At 35.8% G+C, this 25,242-nt stretch overlaps 2 protein-coding genes across 2 annotated transcripts; both read right to left on the reverse strand.

Moving 5' to 3' along the window:
• On the reverse strand, positions 1 to 18,449 carry LOC100636120 (uncharacterized). Its single transcript, XM_003387924.2, has 4 exons — positions 18,309 to 18,449; positions 3,712 to 14,047; positions 3,400 to 3,515; positions 1 to 239 (listed from the first exon to the last, which is right to left on the reverse strand). The coding sequence occupies exons 1-4, from the start codon at positions 18,335 to 18,337 to the stop codon at positions 194 to 196; spliced, it is 10,527 nt and encodes a 3,508-aa protein (XP_003387972.2). The 5' UTR covers positions 18,338 to 18,449; the 3' UTR covers positions 1 to 193.
• Positions 18,450 to 21,842: 3,393 nt separating this feature from the next.
• Positions 21,843 to 23,072, reverse strand: LOC100636247 (putative thiosulfate sulfurtransferase). Its single transcript, XM_003387925.3, has one exon. It carries the CDS (start codon positions 22,971 to 22,973, stop codon positions 22,044 to 22,046), a length of 930 nt encoding a protein of 309 aa, XP_003387973.1. The 5' UTR covers positions 22,974 to 23,072; the 3' UTR covers positions 21,843 to 22,043.
• Between the last annotated feature and the right edge of the window lie 2,170 nt (positions 23,073 to 25,242).

The raw sequence follows: 25,242 nt of genomic DNA on the forward strand, positions 1-25,242 counted from the left end.
TTCTTAACATAACTTTACAATAAAAATCATTACCAAAATGAGGTTTAAATGACAGCTTAGCTACATCGTAAAAATACATGTATTTTACCACTAATGTCAAAACAGCTAAAAGCAGCATAGAATAAAGCCACATAAGAAAGCGTACAGAATAAATGTATAATAGCAATAATAATACAGTCATAGACAAAGTACATCACTGAATTGAACAGTTATTGTCATTGTTTCTTTCGTTTCTATTCCTGCAAGAATAAAAAATTACAAATGAAAAATCTTTCCAGAAGAATAATTGCAAGACACATTTGAAAGCAAAATTATAGGTTATTATTATGCCTGCTTTCACAAAGCACCATGTTATATAAAATCAAATAAAATTCATGTTAACCATAAGCATGCGCATGTTAATATGTCAAGCTATTAGCTGAATACACAATATAATGGTAATTTTGTAGGTGATAAAATCAGGGTTTCCCACAGGATTTTGGCATAGTGCTCAGTTCAATTTTTTAACAACTTCAAAAAATCCTGCACTTGTACTTTGTCAAATTTTATTGAGCATGGTAGGATAGAATTCCTATCACGTTTTCTCATACTTTTATGTTGTGTAGAAGGTTTGAACTACCGTAGGTCAGAATATATTCATGGCTGCAATTATTCGTGGTAATAAAAAATTCATTAAAAACAATAAAAACAGATATGCTATTTTATTGAAAACGGTGCGATAATAAAGGAAAGCACCTTGCTGCAGTGTTCTTGAGCTGTTGTTTTCCTGTGTTATTAAACCTTGGTCTCTTTGGAAATGCTTTTACCAGTTTTTTTCAGAACTACTGTCTTGCCGTATCTTGGGAGTCTCCACCCATTCTAGTTAGTGTTAATTGACTTAGGTGAGGTTTATTATCACCAGCATGCGGACCAGCAACAATTTGCAGCAAAGAGGCTGAAAGAGTTCTGAGGTAGAGGTCCATACAAGAAGATAACAGATAGAGAAAGACTTGCTATTCGTGAATGGCTCCACTAAAGCTGCTAAAGAATACATGAATAGCTGAACACTAATCACGTGGTCTTATTTTCATAGCAACACTCTAATGGTTTCCATGGTTTTTAACTGAAATTTTTATTACTGCGAATAATTGCAGCTGCGAATAAATTCCGACCTGCGGTAATTCCAATGAAAAAGTTTACTCAAAAATCGGGTATAGTAAATGGCTTTGGCCAAATTTCGCCAAAATTAAAAAAAAGAATTTACCATTTAAATTTTTTGATTATATACATGTTTCTATGCTGTGTAGCAAGTTTGAACTGCTTATAATCAAAATTAATTTTTTTAAAATTTTAAAGTAGCTGAAAATCAGACCAAAGTCCATGTACTATAGTTCAGGGCCTTTGGCAAAATCCCACAAGAAATGACTAGGGAGGAGTCTCCATTTTTACAATTTTTTATAATACATAATGTTCTTTTGTTGTGTAGAAACTTTGACCCGATTCTGATCAAAATTAAATTTTAAAAATATTTTTTAAAGTTGCTCTAAAATTGAATAAAAATCCCTGTACTGTTGTATAGTACAGGCTCTTTGGCCAAATTTCACAAAAAATGAATAGGAGACAATTCTTCATTTTTATATTTTTCTATGATACATATACCTGTCCCTATGTTGTGTAAAATGTTTGAGCTGATTCAAACCAAAATTTGGTACTTTACAAATATTAAAAAATTTTTTTTAAAGTGGCTCCAAAATCAAATACCATATGCAGTACTATAGTACAGGGTCATTGACCAAATTTTGTAAAAAAAATGACCAGAAAAGAATTTCTAATTTTTGTAATTTTTATGATACATAAACACATTTTCGTTATGTAAAAAGTTTGAGCTGATTTCTACCAAAACTTGGTTGTTTACAAATTTTTTGAAGTTGCTTCAAAATTGGATAGAAGTCCCAGTACTACAGTACAGGGTTTGTACCAAATTTTACAAAAAAAGACTAGGAGTTTATAATTTTTTGTGATGCGTATACACATTCTTATGTTGTGCAGAAAGTTTGAGCTGATTCCAACTAAAATCAAATTTTTTAAAAAATTTTATAAAGTCGCTCTGTCGTTCGGAATAATCGGTCGTTTGGAATAATCGGTTGTTTGGAATCCTACTTGTCCTTGTTTCCATTACTTTTTTGACGAATTGACACACTGAATCCTACTCAATCTTTTTTTTTTAATTTTTGTAATAGCTTTAGTACAGGGTCTTTGGCCAAATTTCACAAAAATGACTGGGAGACAATTCTCCATTTTTATAATTTTTTGTGATGCGTATACACATTCTTATGTTGTGCAGAAAGTTTGAGCTGATTCCAACTAAAATCAAATTTTTTAAAAAATTTTATAAAGTCGCTCCAAGATCAGATATCAGTACTATAGTACAGGGTCTTTGGCCAAATTTCTCAAAAAATGACTAGTAGACAATTCTCCATTTTTATAATTTTTCATGATACACATACATGATTTTATGTTGTGTAGAAAGTTTGAGCTGATTCTCACCAAAATTAGGTTTTTTTACAAATTTTTTGAAGTTGCTCAAAAATTAGATAAAAGTCCCTGTTATAGTACAGTATTTTTGCCAAATTCTACAAAAATGATTAGGTGAGGATTCTCAATTTCAATAATTTTTATGATGCATGTACATGTACTTATGTTGTGTAGGTTTGTGATGTGTCAAAGGATATTTTTACAAATTCTTGAAGTTATTCATAAGTGTCCTTGGTCAAAATTTTGCCAAAAATGACTACAAGAAAAAATTTCATTTTTGTGTTGTTTTCCAGATACATATACACATCTGGTGTTGGGTAGAAAGTTGAAGCTGATTCTGATCAAATTTTCATTTTTGTACAAATTTTAAAAGTTGCTCCAAAATTGGATAAAAGTCCCTGTACTATAGTACACGGTCTAGGGCCATACCATATAGCTGGTTTATTTCGAGGATAAAAAATTTCGTAAATGACTCGTATCCGGAAGTTCGCGGAATTAATTTTCGCGAATTTCCACTATTCTGCCATCTTGTACCGTAATAAATTGATTTTCAAGGAATTTAATTTGCAAATCTTGAAAAATACGCGAAATTCGCAAAATTTGTTATCCTCGAAATAAACCTGCTATACAGTATTTCACCAAAAATAATTTTTCATCTTTATAAATTTTTTGATACATAAACATGTATGTATACATGTTCTTATGTTGTCTAGAAGGTTTGAGCTGATTCTGTTCAAATTCAGAATTATGATGAGTTTTTAAAGTTGAAAGGCTTGTCAACTCGTATGAAGCATCCTTTATGGCTCACTGAACATGCTGTGTGAGAATTTAGGATGAAACAAATTTTTATATAAATCAAGTACAACTAATTAATTACTGGCAAACCTGTTGCTGTTTTCATTGTCACTGAAGTTCAGCTGTCTGAGAGCTTCCAGTAACTCATCAGGTGGAGGAAAATTGAGTTCATCTAGTCCAGGTAGACCTACTCCTTGATTCAGGAACTAAAAACAGAAAAATCAAGTACATGTGTACATATAATATTAAAATTTATATTTCTAAGCCACTAGAGCATAACTTGTATTAAGTTAATTTATTTATTACTTGTTAATAGTAGTTGAAAATGCCCATATATAAGGCTCTTGATTAGGTAATTAAAATAAAGCTCCAATGAATAACTCAGCATTGAAAAATACTTACATTTAAAGGGTCTTCTCCTTCCTTTCCTATCAGAAGTTGCATGATTCCTGGATTTCCAATAGCTAACATTTGTGGAGTTACACCATTCTCATCAGCACGGTCTGCTTTGCAATTTTTTTGTAATAAAAATTGAACAATCTCACGATGACCATTCTGGCATGCATAATGAAGTGGAGAGCGTCCATCTTCATCAGGAACATCAAGTGAAACACCAGGTATAGTTGAAAAGAACTTTACCATATCATATTGTCCAGTAAAAGCAGCTAAATGTACAGGTGTGACACCACTTGAATCTTTAACTGTTGGATCACAATGGTGCTCATTCACTAAATACTTAGCTACCTCAAAGTGACCATCCTGTGCACTTTGATGAAGTGGTGTCCTTCCGTTTGTCGAGGAAATAGACATGTCACAGTTACCAAATGAAGCAAAAAATTTTAGTATATCAAGGCTTCCATTTCCAGCAGCAAGTTGCAAGGAACTCACACCAAAAGCTGTGTCTTTCTGGTTAAAGTCGACCTGACATTCATTAACTAGCATCTTAACAATATCAGTGTGTCCATTTTGACTGGCTCCATGTAAAGCAGTGCGACCACTATTATCTGTATGATGTGGATCAGTTCGGGGATTAGAAATTAAGTGCTTGACAATATCAAAATGACCACACTCTGCAGCTAACTGGAGTGGTGTTACTCTTGTCCTGTCTTCCAAATTACAGTCGGCATCATGATCATCCACAAGAAGCTTGACAATGTCAGTGCAACCATTTTGACATGCATAATGAAGGATTGAGCGCCCATGCTGATCACAAATATGTGGGTTACTGTTCGGCAGACCAGCAAGATACTTAACTAGCTTAAAATTTCCTTTTTCTCCAGACAATTGAAAAGGTGTTACACCTTTTTCATCTTTTTTCATCGGATCGGAATTGAACTTTTCAACAAGAAAACAAGCAATTTCAAAGTGACCATTTTGACAAGCATAGTGTAGTGGGATTCTCTGATGCTTATCACAGTGATTAAAATCAACCCCTTCACAGCTAGATAAGTATTCTACTATATCAAAATGTCCTGCCTCTACTGAGAGATGAGTAGGAGTTATCTTTGAGTTATCTTCCAAATTAATGTTGCAGGATTTCTGAGACACTAAAAACTTGACCATATCAGTATGCCCATCCTGACATGCATAATGGAGAGGAGTACGCCCATTTGCATCACAGTGATCAAAATGAAGTTCACAGTTTTCATCAAGGTATTTTACGATTTCAAAGTGCCCATTCGACACCATTAATTGCAATGGAGTAACTCTCTTTTTGTCTTTCTTCATTGGATCACATTTACATTCAGCTACTAAAAACTTAACTGCTTCAAAGTGTCCATTCTGTCCAGCATAGTGAAGTGGGGTTCTAAAAGTGTGGTCCAATGGATCCATGTCGACTCCAGGTTGCTGAGCCATTAGTCTCAATATTTCTGTGTGTCCATCATGAGCTGCATTATGAACTGGAGTATGCCCTTCAGAATCCTTAAAACTCAAATCACTTTGACATTCTTGTATTAGATAACGAGAAACCTTAATACTCCCAGCTAAAGCTGCATTGTGAAGTACAGATTCTTGTTGAGGGCCTCTAGTGTGTATAGTCTTCTTTCTCTCTGCAATGCTTGCACTCTCTAGTATCTTCTTCACTTCATCAATGTCATCTTCAATGGCTAGTGATCTTAATTTTATATTCTGAGGAAACTTATCCCTTGCATTCATCATCCATTGGTGACCCTTTTCTATAACATTAACACGTTTTCCAAGCTCAGGAATTTTTGCCTTTAGGTACTCAACAACTTTATCTCTTCGTTTAAACATTGCTATCTCAAAAGGTGTGATGCCATTCTTATCCTGACGTGTCACAGAGCAGTGTTTTTGCTCAACAAGGAACTTGACTATATCCAAATGACCTTCATCACAAGCATAGAATAAAGGAGAGCAATCACGATCATCAGTAACATCAGGATCAATGCCTGGCAGATCAGATAAGAACTGGACAACATTAAGGTGACCACTGTTAGCTGCTAAATGTAAGCCCCTTACTCCACGATATGCTTTAGCATTAGGATCAGCACCAAACTCATTGACTAATATTTTGATAGCATTAATTTTGCCTTCCTGACAGGCACAGTGTAAAGGCTCCTGTTCTTTCACATCCTTAGCCATAACATCAACTCCATCTTGTTCACAGAGGAAACGAATTATTTCAAGGTGTCCTACAAAAGATGCCAAGTGAAGAGGTGTGACTTTGTTCTTATCTGTGACTCCAACATTAGCTCCTTTTTCAATGAGAGCCTTCACAACATTTGGGTGGCCATTCTGTGAAGCAAAGTGTAATGGGGTACGTTTATTGTGATCAGATACATTGGGATCACATTCATTCACTTTTAAAAGGACATACACAATCTCAGTGAATCCCTGATGTGATGCATTGTGTAGTGGAGTGTGACCATCTGAATCAGGTTTGTTAATCTCAAAAGGACATTCATTTATTAGGTACTCAACAATGCCAAGGTGACCAGCAAATGAAGCATTGTGCAATAATGTTTCTCCTTCTGGGCCAAGATTTAAAGCAGCATTTGTGCCAACTTCTTGAAGAGCAACTTTCAACTCATTTAATTTACCAGTTATTGCTAGTGAGCGAATCCTCAGACCTTTAGCATCAGCACCATGTAGAAGTTTAGCCATGTTCTCCTTTCCCCACCCACCAGGGACACTATTAGACAGTTCTGCTTGGAGGAAATTAATTATCATATTATGGCCTTTTAAAAGAGCCAACTCAAAAGGTGTGATGCCTTTTGGGTCTTTTAATAGTGCATTGCATTTCCTCTCCTTGATAAGATATTGAACAACTTCAAAATGTCCTTCTTGGCATGCATAGTGAAGAGGAGACCGCCCATGATGATCAATAATATCCGGTTCACAATCCTCCTGCTCACAAAGGAGTTTGACTGTAGGAAAAATCCCTCCTTCACAAGACAAGTGTAGAGGAGTGACATGTCCTTCCTCATTCTTTGTGGAGAGGCAGCTCATTTTACAATCATTGAGGAGATAATTGACCACTGCCACATTATTGTGTTGTGCTGCATAGTGAAGTGTTGTCCTTCCATGTTTGTCTACATGAGCTGGGTCTCCTCCATGCTTTATCAATACTTCCATTATCTCTAGCTTCCTATTTTCAGCTGCTAACTCCAATGGAGTGACTGACTTGTTGTCTTCTGCCTTTAAATTGCATCCTTTCTCTTCCACTAAAAATTTAACAACACCCAAGTGTCCATTCTGACAAGCAAAATGAAGTGGAACACGTCCATTCTTGTCTTTCTCCTCAAGGCTACAGTTTGGTTGGTTAGCAAGGTAGCGAGCTATTTCTGTATATCCCTCATGAGCAGCAGAGTGTATTGGAGTGTGGCCATCTTCATCTTTATCATTTAGGTCATAAGAGAAAGTGTCTTGTAAGTAACGAACCATTTCAAGGTGGCCACCAAAAGAAGCTGTGTGCAATATGGTTTCATTCTGTAACCCACGTTCGTGTGCTCTGCCAGGATTTGAAGACAAGGTCTTTTTGAGCTTATCAAGGTCACCTCGAGCTGCCATGACATGAAGATCAAATCGTCCTACTCCTCTCCTAAGAGCATTTCTCAGTCTTCCCACCGGCATGCCAAGTCCATTGAAGGATAATTGATTACCATTATTATCATTGCCATTTCCATCTTCAAGAAGATTCATATCACGAAAAGCTTTCAATACTTTCTCACTGCTAACAACAATAGCAATATCTAGTGGCTTTATACCATTGTCATCTTGTACATGTGGATCAGTTTTAGCTTCTGCAAGGAAAAGCTTGACCAATTCATCATTAGTGGTTTGACATGCATAGTGCAGTGGTGTACGGCCAATCTTGTCTTTTTCATTAACATTTACATTTTTCTGAGAACATAAAAGTCTAGCAATTTCTGTGTGACTATTATTAGCAGCAATGTGAAGTGGGGTTACTTTATGTTTCTTTTCAACAATCGTTGGGTCAACATGACACTCTTCAAGCAAGAACTTGGCAACTTCAGTGTGACCTTGTTGACATGCACAATGTAAAGCTGTTCTCCCATCACTATCAGCTCTGTCTGGTTTAACTGATGGCTTCTCTGCCAGCAGTTTCACAAGGTGCAAGTGACCAGCATAAGCAGCAAGTTGAAAAGGAGTAGTTCCTTCATTGTCTTCGTGATCATAATAATCTTCATCCATTTTATCAAGTAAAGCCTTTATGACTGGGAGTTTTCCTTCCTCACAGGCACAATGAAGAGCCAGTCGACCATTCTCATCAGGTAGCGTAAGGTCACAGTCATTTTGTTCAGCAAGAAATTCTATGACACTCAAATGACATCTCATTGCTGCAAGATGAATAGGAGTGTGACCATTATTGTCTTGAGTGCAAGTAGGATATTGACATTCAGTCACTAAGTATTTAACAATATTTAAGTGTCCTGAAAATGATGCTAAATGAAGTGGAGACTCCTTGCGTGGCCCATAAGGAACATCTGAAGATGATCGAGTTGAGAGTGCTTTCTTCAAAGCTTCAAGGTGACCGTTTGCTGCAAGCATTATAATGTGCATATTACTAGCTAAAGATGGAGAACCATTTTTAGAGTTCTTATTTAAGGAACTTTTAACAGCATCAGTTGATTTTAAAAATGTAACAACATCAAAACTACCATTAATTACTGCCACATCAAGAGGTGTAACTCCATCCTTATCTTTCCTAAGTGGGTCACATCTCTTTTCTTCCACAAGGAACTGAACAGTAGGTAAAGATTTCTTTTGACAAGCATAATAAAGTGGCGAACGATTGTATTTGTCAACACAATCAGGAACCACTCCAGTTTGTGAGCAAAGAAATTTTACTATATCAATGTAGCCATTATTAGCCGCCAAATGGAGTGGAGTCACACAGTGCTTAAAATCTCTTTTCATGCAATCAGAATTACAATTTTCAACAAGATATTTGACTGCCTCAGTCTTGCCTTCTTGGCATGAAGCATGAAGAGCAGTACGACCACTTTGATCAGAGCTATTCGGATTAGCTCCTTTCTCAATAAGAAATTTCAATATCCTAATGTTACCTCCTCCAGCAGCTAATTTAGCAGGAGTGATACCAGTATTATCTTCTATATCAACATTATCACATTGGAGGTCACTGACTAGAAATTCCACTGACTCATAGTGACCATTCTGAGATGCAAAATGAAGTGGAACACGACCATCATGATCTTTTACACTTGCATTAGCATTTGGTTGAGATGAAAGGTAACGAAGAATTGAAGTATGCCCCTCATGAGCTGCATTATGAAAACAGGTGTGTCCATCAGAGTCAACACAATTGATTGGTGAATTAGCTTCTTCTACAAGATATTTGACCACATCGAGGTGCCCTGCAAAACTAGCATTGTGAAGTGGTAATTCACCCTGAGGGCCAGTCTCAGTAACAACATGCTTACCTAGTTTGGTCACAGTTTCTTTTAGCTGTTCTAAGTTACCCTCAATGGCTAACAATCGAACAAAAAAACCTTTGGAATCATGTGGCACTTTAAAAGACGTGTCTGAAATATTTAAGTTAGCAAGCTTTTCCATAGTAGAACGAGAAGTTGATGATGGAGGCTGTTTGGCAACTAAAATTTGCTTTGTTTCTTGATTACCAATTATCATGGCAAGATCTGTAGGTGTGAGACCTATAGCATCTGCAAGTGATGTGTCAGCTTGCTTCTCTTGTACAAGGAACCTAACTATCTCGGTGTTTCCTTCCTTAACAGCAAAATGCAATGGGGTCTTTTTCATCAAATCACATTCGTTGACATCACATTTCTCAAAACTACAGAGATACTTGAAGAGTTCAAGATTACCACCTGCAGCAGCTAGATGAAGACAGTTGACACTATGGAGTGTGTCTTTAAGCATGGGGTCACACTTTTTTTCATCTATTAGAAATTTCACGATTTGAAAATTGCCTTGTTGAACAGCAACATGTAATGCAGTGCGTCCATGAGAATCAGTAGCATTGCAATTAACTAACTTATGATTACCCAAAAACTGTGCCATACTTAGGTGACCATGAAAACCAGCTAAATGAAGTGGAGTAACACCATTCTTATCAGCAACAGAAGGATCTGCATGTAGTTTTTCCACAAGACACTTCACCACATCTAAGAAACCGCCTTCTGCTCCCCTGTGGATGGCAGTGTGTGAATCTTTATCTCTGTACTCAACATCAACGGCATCCAATTTCCCAAGAAAACAAACAATATCAGAGTGACCCTTTGCTGCAGCAAATTGGAGAGGACTTACTCCATTTGTTTTATCAGGAAGGCATGGGTCACATTTACAATCATTAATAAGATGCTGCACTGCTTTAAGGTAACCTTCTTGGCAGGCACAATGCAAAGCACCACGACCTTTTTTGTCTGTGTGGTCTGATTGACAGGTAGAAAGAGAAGAGAGATACTCAAGAATCTCTTGATGACCATTGTATGCTGCTAACTGGTATGGAGTGGTACCTTCACTGTCTTCGTGCATGACATCACCCTCATTTCCTTCCAAAAGAAGTTTCAGCACTTCAAAATGGCCACCTTGGCAAGCATAGTGTAGAGGTATTCTACCATTCTTGTCTTCTAGTCTTATTTTACATCCATTCTGTGACATGAAAAACTGTAAAACTTTGGTGTGGCCATTATAAACTGCACATTGGACAGGGGTGTGACCATCTTTGTCAACAGCATTGCAATCGTAAGAGCATTCAATAGCAAGATACTCAACTAGTTTTAGGTGACCTCCAAAAGCAGCTAAATGTAAAGCAGTTTCACCATTAGGGCCAGTAGGGGTTTTCTCTCCTTGTGACTTCTCCATTGCTCTCTTAAGCCCTTCCAAGTCACCATCAGCAGCATACTGAAGTAGACCAAAACTAGCTTTAAAATTTGAAAACATGTTACGCAATTCTTGAGGTCTCTGAGCAAGGATTTTATGCATCAATGGTATACCTTTTTGAGCAGATTTTGCCCCTTTCTGCATGAGATATGTGGCTACCTCACTGTTACCTATCATAACAGCAACATCAAATGCTGTACAACCATTGCTATCAGTAATGCTCAAATCACAATTTTTCTCCTCAACAAGGTATTTTGCAACATGAAGAAAGTTACCTTTTGCTGCACAATGCATGGGCGTGATACCAGAATCGTTCTTAACATTGACATTACATTGAGGCTGAGAACACAAGTACTGTGTAATTGGTAGGTTACCACGTAGGGCAGCTAAGTGTAGTGGAACAATACCATGATTCTTGTCTTTCCTGTTAATGTCAGCTTTACATTCTTCAGTAAGAAACTTGACAAGATCAAGATGGCATTCTTGTACAGCATAATGAAGAGGAGTGCGTCCATGCTTGTCTAGTGCTTCTGTGTTACACAGTGGCAGCTTTCCCAGGAACATTGCAATTTCTTTCCTTCCAGCAAAAATAGCTAATTGAAACGGAGTGGTCCCATCTTTGTCTTCCAATGTGATGTCACATTCAGCCTCATTGACAAGGAACTTTACTACTAGAAGGTGATTGTTTTGACAAGCATAGTGTAGTGGTGTCCTGACATTGTCATCAACTGGATTCTTTTCACATTTGCGATCAATAAGATACCTCACAATGGGCAAGTGACCCTCATGAGAGGAGTTATGTAAAGGTGTGTGAAGCGATTTATCTTTGGCATTAATATCAGAGTGACATTCTTCAATGAGATGCTGGACCACATCTAGATGACCAGCGTGGCAGGCAATGTGTAGAGGGAGTTCACCACTTGGTCCAGTAGCATTTGCATCAGCTCCAGGTTTTGATAGTGCTGCTTTGAGGCGCTCTAAGTTGCCATTTGCAACAACAGAGTGCAATAGAAACTGACCAGGTAAGAATCCAGGCATGTTTGGCATATTGGCATTGTTATTTCCTTCATCATCTGTTGCTCCAATACCTTTACAAAATTCTTGTAGGAAATTGATAACATTTGCTTCACCAACAAAACTAGCAAGAGTGAAAGGAGTCATGCCTTTCATGTCACATAGGAGAGGGTCACATTTCTTCTCTAACACTAAGAAACGAACGACGTCTGCACAGCCACTCTGACAAGCATAATGGAGTGGTGTTCGACCATGTTTATCAGCACAGTCAGGCTGACAATCTTCAAGTGATGTGAGGTACTCTACCAGCGGCATATTACCAGACACAGCTGCCAAATGCAATGCAGTTATACCATGAGAATTATCCTCAGCCATACTATCAAAGTCACACTCTTCAATCAGGTACTTTATCACATCCATTTTACCCTCTTGTGCTGCTGCATGAAGACACGAGCGACCATTTTTATCAACAGCTTTGGGTGACTCATTTGTTGATGATATAAGGAGTTTCAATATTTCAAGGTGCCCATTACTAGCGGCTAAGTGATGAGGAAGGACTTTAGAGTTGTCAGAAGCCATTACATCAGCTCTCAGCTCATTCACAAGTACTGACACAGTCTGGAAATGTCCATTCTGGCTGGCATAGTGTAAAGGAGTCCTTCCTTGGTAATCTTTTGGATCAGGATTGGCCCCAGGACGATTACCAAGATAACGAACAATCAAGCTTTCACCTTCGTGTGAAGCATTGTGAAGAGGGGTGTGCCCACTCTCATCTTGAGCCGATATATCAAGCTGGCATTCTTCAACGAGATACTCAACAATGTCTAGATGTCCCGCAAATGTAGCATTGTGGAGTATTGTTTCACCTTGAGGCCCTTTGGACTCTTTAATGTCAACATCAGTCAGTGATCTAAGAGATTCCTTCAATTGGGCAAGGTTCCCTCTCACTGCTAGCATTCTTGCCACATAAGTAGAAGAATCTTTCCCTTTCAGCCATGACTTTGCCTCTGGAGGAGTAAAGACAGCATTAGGATAGCGACTTTTGAGAAAAGATATCAATTCATTATTACCAGATCGAATAGCAACTTGGAGGGCAGTCAAACCATTAGCATCCGAGTGAGTGGGATCAACTCCTTGCTTGTCAATGAGGTAAACAGCAGACTCTTTGTTTCCCATTTCACATGCATAAAAGAGAGGAGTACGACCTTTCTTGTCTTTTAAGTGTGGATTAGCTCCTTCCAATGAACACACATACTCAATGATGGATTGGTGTCCATTATTTGCAGCTAAATGAAGTGGACTAATGCCAAAAATACCGTCAATCATATGAGGATCACAGCTGCATTTTTCAACAAGTAACTTGAAAAGCTTCAAATTTCCTCCTTGAGCAGCAAAATGAATTGCAGCACGACCTTTGCTGTCCTTGTGACTGGGATCCACTCCTGGAAGTTCAACTAAATACTCGACTATATCACAATTACCAGTCAAAGCTGCTACTTGAAGTGGAACACTTTTCTCAACATCTTCTGTTGAAGGATTAACATTAAACTCTTTCACAAGAAGCTTAGCTGCTTCGAACTGCTCATATTGACAAGCTCTGAAAAATGGGGTCCGACCGGTAGAATCCAAAATTTCAACGTCAGCACCCTCAAGACGGCATAAGTATTCAATAACTTCAATATGTCCTTTAGCAACTGAGAGGTGAAGTGGAGTAACGCCATTGAACTTGTCACGACACTTTGGGTCACATCCACATTCACTAATGAGGTAACGAACTACAGATAAATGTCCTTCTTGACTGGCCACATGAAGAGCAGTGCGTCCATTACGATCAGTATGATTTGGATCCACTCTAGGCTGACCAACAAGTAGCTTTACAATATCGAGATATCCCTCATAGGACGCTAACTGAAGTGGAATAATACCTTCTTTGTCTTCTTGCATTGGATCACAGCGACCATCTTGCAACAAGGTCATAACAGTCTCATTATGGCCTCCTTTTGTTGCATAGTGAAGAGCTGAACGGCCCTCATTATCGACTACAGATACATTGCAGTCGTTAAGTTGTACAAGGTACTTGACTATTCTGGTGTGACCTTTATGTGATGCATGAATTATAGGAGGTCGCCCTACATCATCTAGACAATTAACATTGATATTACCATCAGTGATCAGTTCTACAACTTTATTGTAATCTCCTTTGTAACATGCTAAATGTAATGGGCTTTTAGCCAAAGCTAAACCTGATACAAGGTCACTTTCTCCAATTCCTTCTTGTTCAGCACCTGCAGCTTGTGCCATTGCTTCCATAAATTCTTGTAACATGGTAGATAAGTGGGAGAGCAATCTATCTCCTCCATTGCCACGTTGGCCGGTACTATAAAGTATGAAATGTATCGTAACATTAGTTTAGAAATAATATGATATTCATGTAGCATAATAATACCACATTTAAACCATGTGCAATGGCTGAAGTACGTTCACTAAGGAAAAGTCAACCTCACTTTCACAAGGCACTTAAAACTACATGTAATCAATCCTTGCTACTATCAAGTAACAAAAAATAGTAATGGCTATAGCCAATAGGCTATGTAAAAATAAAATTGGTAACACATTTTAGCATTGTAGGCAAAATTAGCAAAGCACATTAGTACTTTGGTATCATAAAAAGTAAGGGTTTCTCTAACCATTGTGAGGTACATGTAATTTATATTAATTATAGCAAATTCAGGTTAAAATACTACAATATAGTGGAATTAAAGTAAAAATTTTTGAAACAGGGCTATAATGACAAACATCATATACTTTAAGTAGAAATGCATTGGTATAAACAATTGTCCAAATTATTATTTAACAAATCAAGGATAAATTTACAAATCAAAAGGATAGCTTACAAATAAAAATCACAAAAAATTACAAAACAATAGAGTACAGCTAAAGTACAAATTTATCAGCGCGAGCAATTCAAACTAGAAAGCTCCCATGTAGAGTGCAGCCACACTGGAACACACGTGCAAAACAAGGAGAATGTTGTGGGCCACGTGTGCTGAGCCTACGCAAGTACCCATCTATCTTGTGGATGGCAAGCAGCAGCAGGCATTAGCAGCAGCAATGACTGTAAGAACAACTGTACTATATAAAGAAAAAAACATCTACCACCTGTTTCAGTTTAATGATGTAGGACTATCTATTATTACAGAGAGGAATTATTAGAGAGAAAAATAAAAACATAGTAGTTGCTATAAGAATCCCAATGAGGCTGTAATAATAGAAAGTAAACAGCTTATTGTTAAAACAAAACAGACAACTGCTATAGATATTGTGCATTGGAGAAGAGCTGGATCAAAAATGTACTCTTACATCTTAGCCTCTATATAAGATGATAACACAGCAAAGTAAGAGAAAGAGAATAAAAAGCCAAGAGGAAAAGAGAAAGAAAACAAGGAAAATGATAAGACAAAGGAAAAATAAGAAAGGGAAGAAAAGAGAAAGAAAACAAATGATTCTCAGGAGCAGCTGAGTAAAAAAGGAATCCAGACAAGGATTTACAATAATTCCAATTAGGTTATTAACATCACAAGTAGTAGTACCATCACCAGCAGAAATACGTGTACCACCATCAATAGAAGTACATGTATACTGTCACCACTAGAAGTGCCTTCACTAGTATAAGTACCATTACAGTAAATTAAAGCATCACTTGTACTTGTATTAGATCAGAACAAATTAATAATCCCAGACTCAACTGTACATAAGTGCAATGCGTGTGTATTATACATGTACATGTAGTAAAGGATACATTATCTACTCTTGGATACATGCACATGCAAGTGTGAATGCAATGAGAAATTGATTTTGATTCAATGAAAATATAGAGTTGATTTTTAACAAGATGTCTGAAACACAATGTAAAATAATATTTATAACAATAATATCAGTATCTATTGTACATCTAAACCTCAAGTTTCACCACTATCAGAAGCATCTGCTCTACAACCATCACTGTAAGAACTATCTCATAATATCACAATAATCAATGATTTTAATACAGCTCCTTCTGGTGCTCATAATACCTTCAACTCAAGATAAAGAAAATAATTCCAAGTTTCTGTGGGAACTGAACTTCATCCCTGAACTGCCGCCTCCAATTGTTCCTACTCCAGTTGTTGATGCCACTCCTTGATGAGAACAAATATTTATCACAAATAAAGAACAAGAGCTACTCAAGGCGCAATTTTATAGCACTGAGATCATTACAATTGAAGAAAGGATGACATAAACTAGACAAAAAAATACACTCCATTAAGACCCAATACTTTAAATCTAATTTAATTACAGTTCAACACTTTGAGCTATGATGTATAGAAAACCTGCATTAAAGCAACAGACGAGATGTGGACTTTCAGAGGATGTTCATAGGTTAAGAGACGTGTGCATGCCAAGAGACGTGTGTACGATGAGTATCACGTGACGTGTACCTCGTGACGTATGACGTGGGTTGTATGCACGTGATATCACTCGCTCCACGTGATTGGTAGTGTAGTTAACAGTTTGGAAGCCATATCAGGTTAAAGCTTGTAGTAATTCTGTAATATAACTACTAGCAGATGACTAACGAGTCTCAGACAATAAAGTGGATAAACAGAAAATTCAGGAATCTTTGGCAGCAGCCATTTAAAAAGCAAAGTGCACTGCATACCATATTGTCTTGAGTAAAAACACACCCCTCTCTCAAATTGAAGCCTCCCTGGGCCAGGCTAGGCAATGAAATACAACATAGCTGCTACCTTCAAGTACATGTACATGTACATGTAGATACTGCATATTCATTATTAATCATTACTTAATGCTAGTAACACTGTATAGTGCTTTAACTTGGCTATTGGCGGTTTGCAAGCAGAATCACCAATAATATTAAAACATCCAATCATTAATGCACATGCTCAGTAATGCACGCGTACACAAAAAATTGCCAAATTAAAACCCATCAGTTACAATTTTACAGTAAAATTATGAAAATAAAATGCTATACGGTAGTAGCAGCTTCAGGACAATCAAGTACTGGTAAACTCCTATAGACAGATGCACTGTGATGATTTTGATGGTAGTCTAATAGTCTTTAAATGACTGAATAATCAAAAAAATTTTTCTAAAAGGATTATTTGTCGTAGAATAAAATTTAATTTTAATAAATGCTGTCCACGAAAAGTCTCCTCTCTCCTATCGATGGAAAATCAAAAAGACGTTGCGGCTATTCAAGGAAATACGATATGCGCAAGGAGCATCACGTGTCACATTAATCATTCAATGATAAAAGACAATTAATACAATTTATCATTGAATCTATACTCAAAGCAATGATATGTTTACTAACATTTTAATCATGTTTTCCATACAATCTAATCATTTACACATGTGTACTTTAAGTTAGAGTAAAATCAGATTGGCTGATTTGATAATTTGTGTTGATTGCACTTCAACTGTTTCGAGGCATTAATTTATAAGCAAGACTGGGAAGCAATTTTTAATTGCATAGCATTTAGGGTAAAATATACACAAGGATTAATTACATGCAATAAACTCTGTGTATCTTATTCCATTATTAATAGGTTGATATGACAGCCATGCAAACAATAACAAAACAATAAATTGACGTTGCTTATTGTACCATGACATTCATTATAATAAAAGTAAGGCTTGAGTTACTACAGTGTTATTAGTTAGAGTCACTTGTACTTAACAGACTACTTAAATCCTATACAATATTTATTTCTTAATTTTTAATAGCATTCATAACTTAGTATAATAAACATTGCTCCTTCTCAGAAAATCTAAACTGCTTAGGCTGCAATAAATGCTGGTAAACAACATAGTCTAAATTGAAATTGAGTTTCGAATGAAATTATATATCAATAGTTTGGGACAATGGACAGGCAATTTGTATCTACTACATAAATATTTCCTGAGGGCCAAAATTTTGTTTAATATTGATAGCATTTTACAGCCTAAATCAAGTCAACTGGTAATGTAAGGGGGGATGGGTGGGTATTTCCACATTATGTAGATTTCAGTCTTTCTATAATAATTTTTAACCAGGAATACAAGCTGCAATCTTTTGCATCACATCACCACCTTCAATACTATAGACCTCTCTAGCTGAGAATGATTTACATCACAAGAGTAAATACGACAGTGGATGTGGTAGAGAAGGAAATAAATTCCATGGACGGCAACTTTCTATGGTGAGCCAATGAGCAAAAGCGGAAAGCAAGAATCTGCTGCACATTGGACCAAATCTGTTTTATGAGATGCCTGGCAGCACCCATTCTTTCTTCCAACCAACTTTTGTAGCTTGAAAAAGTTCTAGACCAGTCAAACAATCATTTTTATAGTTTACTCTATTCCTTCTTCATTGAATCTTGCCGTCCAAAATGGCAGCCAATTATTACACTAGGTGGACACCATATCTCGAAATAATGACATGATATTCATGGCACTTGGTCATTTTTCAGCTAGAGAGGTCTATACTGGAATTTGCCCCGCCCTACTTTATAATGGCAGTATGGCATTGGCAAGACACATTTAAGGATACTAAATCTACAAATACCATCCATTCAGCTGGACAATGATAAACTTACAGGTTGTTATTAAATCTATTGGCCTCCATATTCACCGTAATTACAATGAACGCATAAAGCCTCTAGTTGGCTGAGATTCCTGTAGACGGGACGGTCCCAGCAACTTGACAATGATGAACACTGAATCTAGTAGTAATGCTATCTAGCTTCGTCCCTCGCTCCGGCCTATTATACTGTCATAGATGACTAAGCTCATGGATGATGCATCAGCTAGTCAATCAAGTCTAACTGCCGAATCAACTCCCCGGGGATGTCCCCTTGGAATCCCCGTCATAACTCTTATGCCCCCCTCAATTCATTTTCATAATTCATAATTGTCGGGGTCACGTGGGTGGCCAGTGGTACGGTTATTGTAGATTATGCTGCTGCTGAGAACATCAGTCAAGACTTAGATCTACTAGGCAGATCAACATTAGGCAATGTTTTTACAAGAAGCATGTAAAACATTAAGGGCTCAGCCCCCTATAGTATTATGTAGCTGCGTTTAATACTGTTTGCTGTATGACCTACAGCTACATGAGCAAGCAAAGCATTATTCAGAGCATTACTGATGTCTAAATAGAGTAGATGTAAAAGTAGTTATCTTGCTTATAAATTAGGCCATTCAACTACAATAATAGTTGGACAATCTGTCTGTAAATTCAAGTGATATTCATTAGTTCATTGCATTCAAGCCATACTCCATTGAGCCTAGTCTATAGCCATGCACTGTGGCAGGGCCCTCCACCTCTAGACACATTTCTCTATCATGTAAATAACTATAATTTGTCATATAATCCTTCAAGTATTGTTAACAGCAGTATTATTAATATCAATAAAAATTGTATAAGTGTATTAAAATAAATAATTGTATACATAAACTGACAAATCTACAAAAACAGAAAATAAGATTATGCATCCTATAAGAACAAAACAAAGGCACGTACAGATCATTGTGCAGCAAATGGGCTCTTTTCCAAACATAATCATTAACAAGCTCAATGGCACTCATCACAGACAATCTAGGTAGCTATGACAATACTATCCTAATTTTAGAACTTTATATCTAATAATCTTACAAGATCATGAATGAGATAGTACTGACTTATTCAAAGTATTATGCACAAGATCTTTTATAAGCACATATATAGCTAGCATGCCCTAAACTGATGTTTACTGTTATCTATTGCATGATCAGGGTTTCCCCACAGGAAATTAGCATAATGCTCATGCAGTAGGAAAAATCGTCTACTTTTATAATTTTTAATGTGTGATGCATGAAGTTTTAAACTGATTTAGATCCACTGGATTTTTAAAAATTTATTAAAGTTACTCAAAAATTGGGTGTACTATTATAGTACGGGGGTTTTGGTAAAAATTACATCAATTAAGACTATTTATACATATTTTGATGGCATACATTATCTTATATCATATAGCGAGTTTAAGTTTATTCTAACCAAAATCAAATTTTCACTTAAAATGTTCAAAAATCAGGTCAAAATCCCTGTACTATAGTTACAGGGGTTGTGGTCAAAAATTAAAAGGATATAATTTTCTATTTTAATTTTTTTGATACAAATTTTATGTTGTGTAAATGTTTTGAGCTTATTCCAAATCAATTTGAATTTTTTGATTCTTGGAAACTTTAAAATCTGGTCAAAATCCCTGTACTATGGTATACAGTGGTTATGGCCAAAAATGAAATGGAGAAAATTCTTTATTTTAATTATTTTTGCTGTAAATGTACTAATGTTGTGCAAAAAGATTGCCATGAGCTCATTTTGAGAAAATTTAGATTTTTAGGAATTTTCAAAGTTGCTCAAAATTGAGTCAAAGTCCCTGTACTAGTATAGGGGTTGTGGCCAAATTTTGTCAAAAATGAAAAGCAAAGAATTCTCTATTTTAATATTTTTTCTGATACGAATACAAGTACACAAATTATGTTTAGAAAGTTCGAGCTTATTTTGAGTCAAATTTAGATTTTTTATGATTCTTGAAAACTGCTTAAAAATTGGGTCAAAGTTCCTGTACTATAGTATTGGGGTGGTGGCCTAATTTCGTCAAATTTAAAAAAGAAATTTTTTTATCTTAATATTTTTCTAATTTTTATACGTGTACTAATGTTGTGTAGAAAGTTTGAGCTTAAGTATTCTGAGTCAATTTAGATTTTTTATAACTTTTGAAAACTTCTCAAAAATTGGGTCAAAGTCCCTGTACTATTGAATAGAACATTTCCAAACTTCACTAAAAAGTAAAACCAAACTGTGACTCGGAAATAATTCTCCAATTTTTGACACATACTCATGTTCTTATGTTTATCAAAGTTTGAGTTGATTCTGATCAAAATTAATTTTTTTAATAATTATTTCAAGCTGCTCCATAAGTCATCAAGATCCCATGAAACATGACCTTTAGCTCACTTAGCATGCTTTTGGGGATATCTTAAGTATGGTTATGAACAACCTGAAAATAAATGGATAAAGACAGAGAGCCTGGTTACAATTGACTAAGATTTAAAAATAGCAAAAAAATTGACTTAATTAAGATAGCTTGAATTCTAAAAAATATTTGTACAAAAACAATGCATGCACAGCTACCGTATAGCGGAAAATTTTTGTGGCCCAAAATTTTCATGGATTTTGTTTTTTTTTAACCCACAAAAATCAATTCTATATGGTTTAAGATGGCCAAAATGTAGAAAACCACAAAAATTAAAGCCATGAAATTGATTTTTGGACGGATCCACGAAAATTTTTGGCAATAAAAATTTTCTGCTATATGGTACATGTACATAAGGTATGACCCTAAAAATAACAAATTAATCTGCAACTAATTGAGTGAAGTATAATCCATAGTTACAGTACAAACACACTTGGCTCTTATTATGTAATTTTATCCTGTTTGTAATTACCTGTAGGAAGTACAATACATACACTACACACATATACACATACACTACATTCAACAATCTTGCTGTCCACATTTGCCCAGTCTTTAATCATGCTTTTTGATGTGATATCAAGCCATAAATATTAAACCTTTCTATTCCTTTCAACAAGGTTGAAAGAAAGATCAAAGGCTGCATGCCCATAACGTATGTTGGGCTTAAGGCCAGTACATGAATATAATTAGAAATTTAATTATTATCATTTACTATGATTATCATTTACTTTGTACCTATGTACTGTGTTGCTATGACAGCCAAAGAGGAGATGAGGTCAAAGTGCAGCTAAGATAAGCAATCATAATTATTATTGTTATCAAGTTGTAAAAATACATTAATAAGGACAATAGTATCAGCATACATTGTAACTCATGGTGCAGGTGTGATAATAATTAATGCTTGTAGACAAGTAGATAAGGAGGTTTCAGTTTCATTTCACAGTCAAAAATCAGTTTTTTCTATGCATACCCAATGACAAATTTATACCCTTAAATGAACTAACTACACAATAATTATTGTATCAAGACTAGTTGTAGGCCTACATACTATATAGCAGTCTATTGCTCATGGAGCTGTTGTTCCTAGACATTAAAGGTGCCTCACTTATACTGGCTTCTTAACGTAATTATAAATAGTCAATAAATGAATGTAATAAGGTACAAAATTAAATTGTTTACATTGAATTTACAAAAACATGACCATAATAATCTGTTAGTGTGACTGGTATATATTTAATTAAATAACATTATACACACATTCAAGCTAAAATAAAATTAAAAGTATACATAAAAATCAGCAAGTTGTACCTTTTAATTCAACAAACGAGAGTCAATTTCTAGTTCAGGGTGTCTTGACCATTCATTCCACGAACCAAAATAATTCTTGATGTTCTTAAATCCGGCCTCTTTCAATGCTAATAACGTATTAGAAGCTCTTGCTCCTTTAAAGCAATAGACAATCACATTCTGCTCTGGTCTAATGCCCTTTTGAGCACACATTTCTCTTATGACTTCAGGTGCTTTAAAATGACAGGAACCATCACTTCTCTTCTCCATGAAGTCCCTCCACAGTATGTGAACTGATCCCGGTAGACGACCTTTTTGTGGAGTAAAGGATACACCGTAAGGTGAAGAGGACTCTCCTGTCCACTCCTCTATGTCACGTACATCCAGTAGCACAGCATTTTGTTCCCTGATTGCTTCTGCAACTTCATGCATATCAGCCCATACATGATTTGGAGACCATTTTGCTTTAAAGGACCCTCTTTGGACTTCATCCGAGTCTGTACTGGTTGGATATCCTTCAGCAATCCATCTGTCCAGTCCACCCTCAAGTACTGAAACGTTTTGATGTCCAAGGAGTTGGAGTAGGCACATTCCTCTGCAGCTAGCACCGTAAAGGGAGTCTAGGGAGTTCTCATATGTCACTACTCTCTCTCCAATTTCTCCATTTATCCCTGCCCTCTGAAATGAATCAGTAAAAGTATCGACCAGTTTCTTCACTCCAGGCTCATCGCTTGTGGTAAGGTAGGTGAATATCTCGTGGCAGTTGGCAGCGGTGGGTATGTGGGCAGTCGAGTACTGCTCGGGGCTTCTGACGTCCAGTATTCTTATATTCTCTTTTCCGCCCTCCTTCTCAGCCAGTGATAAGGAAGAATGAAGAGAAGAAGGTGTGATAAAAGTTCCTGCATGTCTACACAGGACACCTCGGAGGACAGAAGCACATCGAGAAGGTAACATATCTAGTCTCTTCACAGGAGAAAAAGATATAATAGATGAAAGCTTTACCCTCTAGACATGATGCGTCTTAGTTCACTACTTCACTTATATAGCATAGCTAATAGAGGAAATAGAAGGGATTGGTAACATCCGCGTGGGCGTTATTATTTACTTCAAAATAATTTTCATTTCATTCCATTATTATTCTCTTTATTTTAACCTACTATTTATCCTTGTCTTGTTTTGTTTTTAATAATTACAATTTGAAATATTTCTTTTAAATTTAGATAGAGCTACATCTAGTTTTAAATGAATAAAAATTTTGTCATCAAAAAGTAACAACAATTTTTGCTATCAAAAAATGAAAGCAATCAAGCGCAGGAAGCCAGGAACATCAATGCATGCAGATACATGTGTCTTTTGGACCACCCCAATTACTGCAGGCTGGGAAATGGTCTGGCTTGTGAGAATACTTTTGAGCTGGAGCCTGGTGTACTTCGTTTTTAGCCTCCATTCATGTGCATGTGTATTTAGTGCTAATTATTATCAGATATGTAGATCTACTTATAGGATCAAAATTTGCTTAATTACATGTGGGCTATTATGCATAATGGGTTGTTTTGATTATCATAACAAAATTAATATAAAGTATATATTATAACTTTTTGGGTATAAAAACATTTCATAATTTTTTGTGATTTGTGGTTAAAAGAGTACTCACTGAGCTGTATGGTAAGCATCATGCATGTGTTGATTATCTCCATTATGAATACAGCAATAATAATTTATGCATGCAGATCTATTTCGCTAAACATGAAATACTTCACTTTTTTACTTCTTAGGAAAATAAAAGTGCATTGATCGTTTAAATAATAATTAACTTTTAGGTACCACAAATGAGTGTTTACTGCATACTTGTTGCTGATATTCAAGAAGCATATGAGTTAAAGCCACACAAATTGCCACCAACTAAGACAGTTCAACCAAAAACAAACTGGCCTCATTATGTTGCATTCGATTATGAATTCAGAGGAAAGGTCACAAAACAGCTTAATTTTTTAACTAAGGATTCCAGTATAAGATTAACTCCTTGTGGTACATCTGACTTTCAGTATTGGGTACTAAGCCCTATTACTACTGCTTTTGATACTGTTGTTCTGCGAGAATTAGATAAGATAATTGCATTATCACACACATGTTTCATAGATGCAACGTTAAGAAAATAATGATTTGTACACCTGGTAAAATACTTAGTAACGCTACTGCATTACTAATAGTTAATGTCTCATTTATGAATGTATTAACACAAGACATTGCAATTTTGTCATGTGTTGTTGTTGCTGATGGAACAGCTACAATAAAAGTCAATATCTACAATACATTTATTTGCTAATTCAAGTGAATTATTTGATGCTAATTGGAATAGCTATATGAAGGAAAATATTTACAATATGTATCATTGCTAACTCAATAAATTATTCATGCTAATTTGCTATTTTAACAGGCTATAAAGGTATTATTGTGCTTTAACAGGTCAGGAACTTTAATTCTTTTTTTAGTCTAAGTGTTAAGATTTTTCCTCACATTTCCTACAACTAGTGGAAAAGCTCTTAATATTCTCATTTTTAAACTAAATATAATGAAAATATTAATCACCCTATTGGTTATAGCAAAAAAAAATGTAATATCTGTTGTAATATGTATGACATATGTGTGCATGTAATTAGTAGGTTGTGTATTTTGTGTTAATTAGTATTTACGTAAACATATGCTTTTAATTAATGTATGATCTCATGTTCCTATGGCCTTATGCCCTCTTTTGTGTAACGTACAATGAGCTGGACAGCTCTGTCCAGCTCATGACTCACTTGTCTACTCCATATGGACCTTTTGTTAGTTACCTGTGTACAATAGTGCATGTCCTTATTTCTTTGTTATGTTTTAGTATTTAAGTTCTGTAATCTTAGAGCAGTTTTATTCTCTTTTTGTTGTCAAAGTATCTTAACTTGATCTCTGCTAATCTTACTATGTGCAGCAATTCTAGCTAATCGCTATTGTAGTGCTGATTCTCGATAATATCTAAACTGAGAAACATTATTATTTTTCCAACTATTAGACTACTGTTACAAAGAAAACAAAATATTTCTCACTGACAACTAGGCTACTTGTTTGTGATCAAAATTTACAATGATACTGTGAAATTGTACAAAAGCTTTCCAAACAGATGACTAATAATCTTTTTCTTCTCTATTTTCCTCAATGAGTGGTGGCAAAGACTCATATAAATCAT

The sequence above is a fragment of the Amphimedon queenslandica genome, unplaced genomic scaffold, assembly GCF_000090795.2.
Source record: "Amphimedon queenslandica unplaced genomic scaffold, v1.1 AMPQUscaffold_13309, whole genome shotgun sequence".
In the NCBI taxonomy this organism is placed as follows: Eukaryota; Metazoa; Porifera; class Demospongiae; order Haplosclerida; family Niphatidae; genus Amphimedon; species Amphimedon queenslandica.

Coding starts and splice junctions, on each gene's coding strand:
- LOC100636247 (XM_003387925.3), bottom strand. CDS start 22,973: ATGTTACCTTCTCGATGTGCTTCTGTCCTCCGAGGTGTCCTGTGTAGA.
- LOC100636120 (XM_003387924.2), bottom strand. CDS start 18,337: ATGGAGGCCAATAGATTTAATAACAACCT. Junction 14,048..18,308: donor AATAGATTTAATAACAACCT/GTAAGTTTATCA, acceptor CATACTTTATAG/TACCGGCCAACGTGGCAATG. Junction 3,516..3,711: donor AAGGAGAAGACCCTTTAAAT/GTAAGTATTTTT, acceptor TTCTGTTTTTAG/TTCCTGAATCAAGGAGTAGG.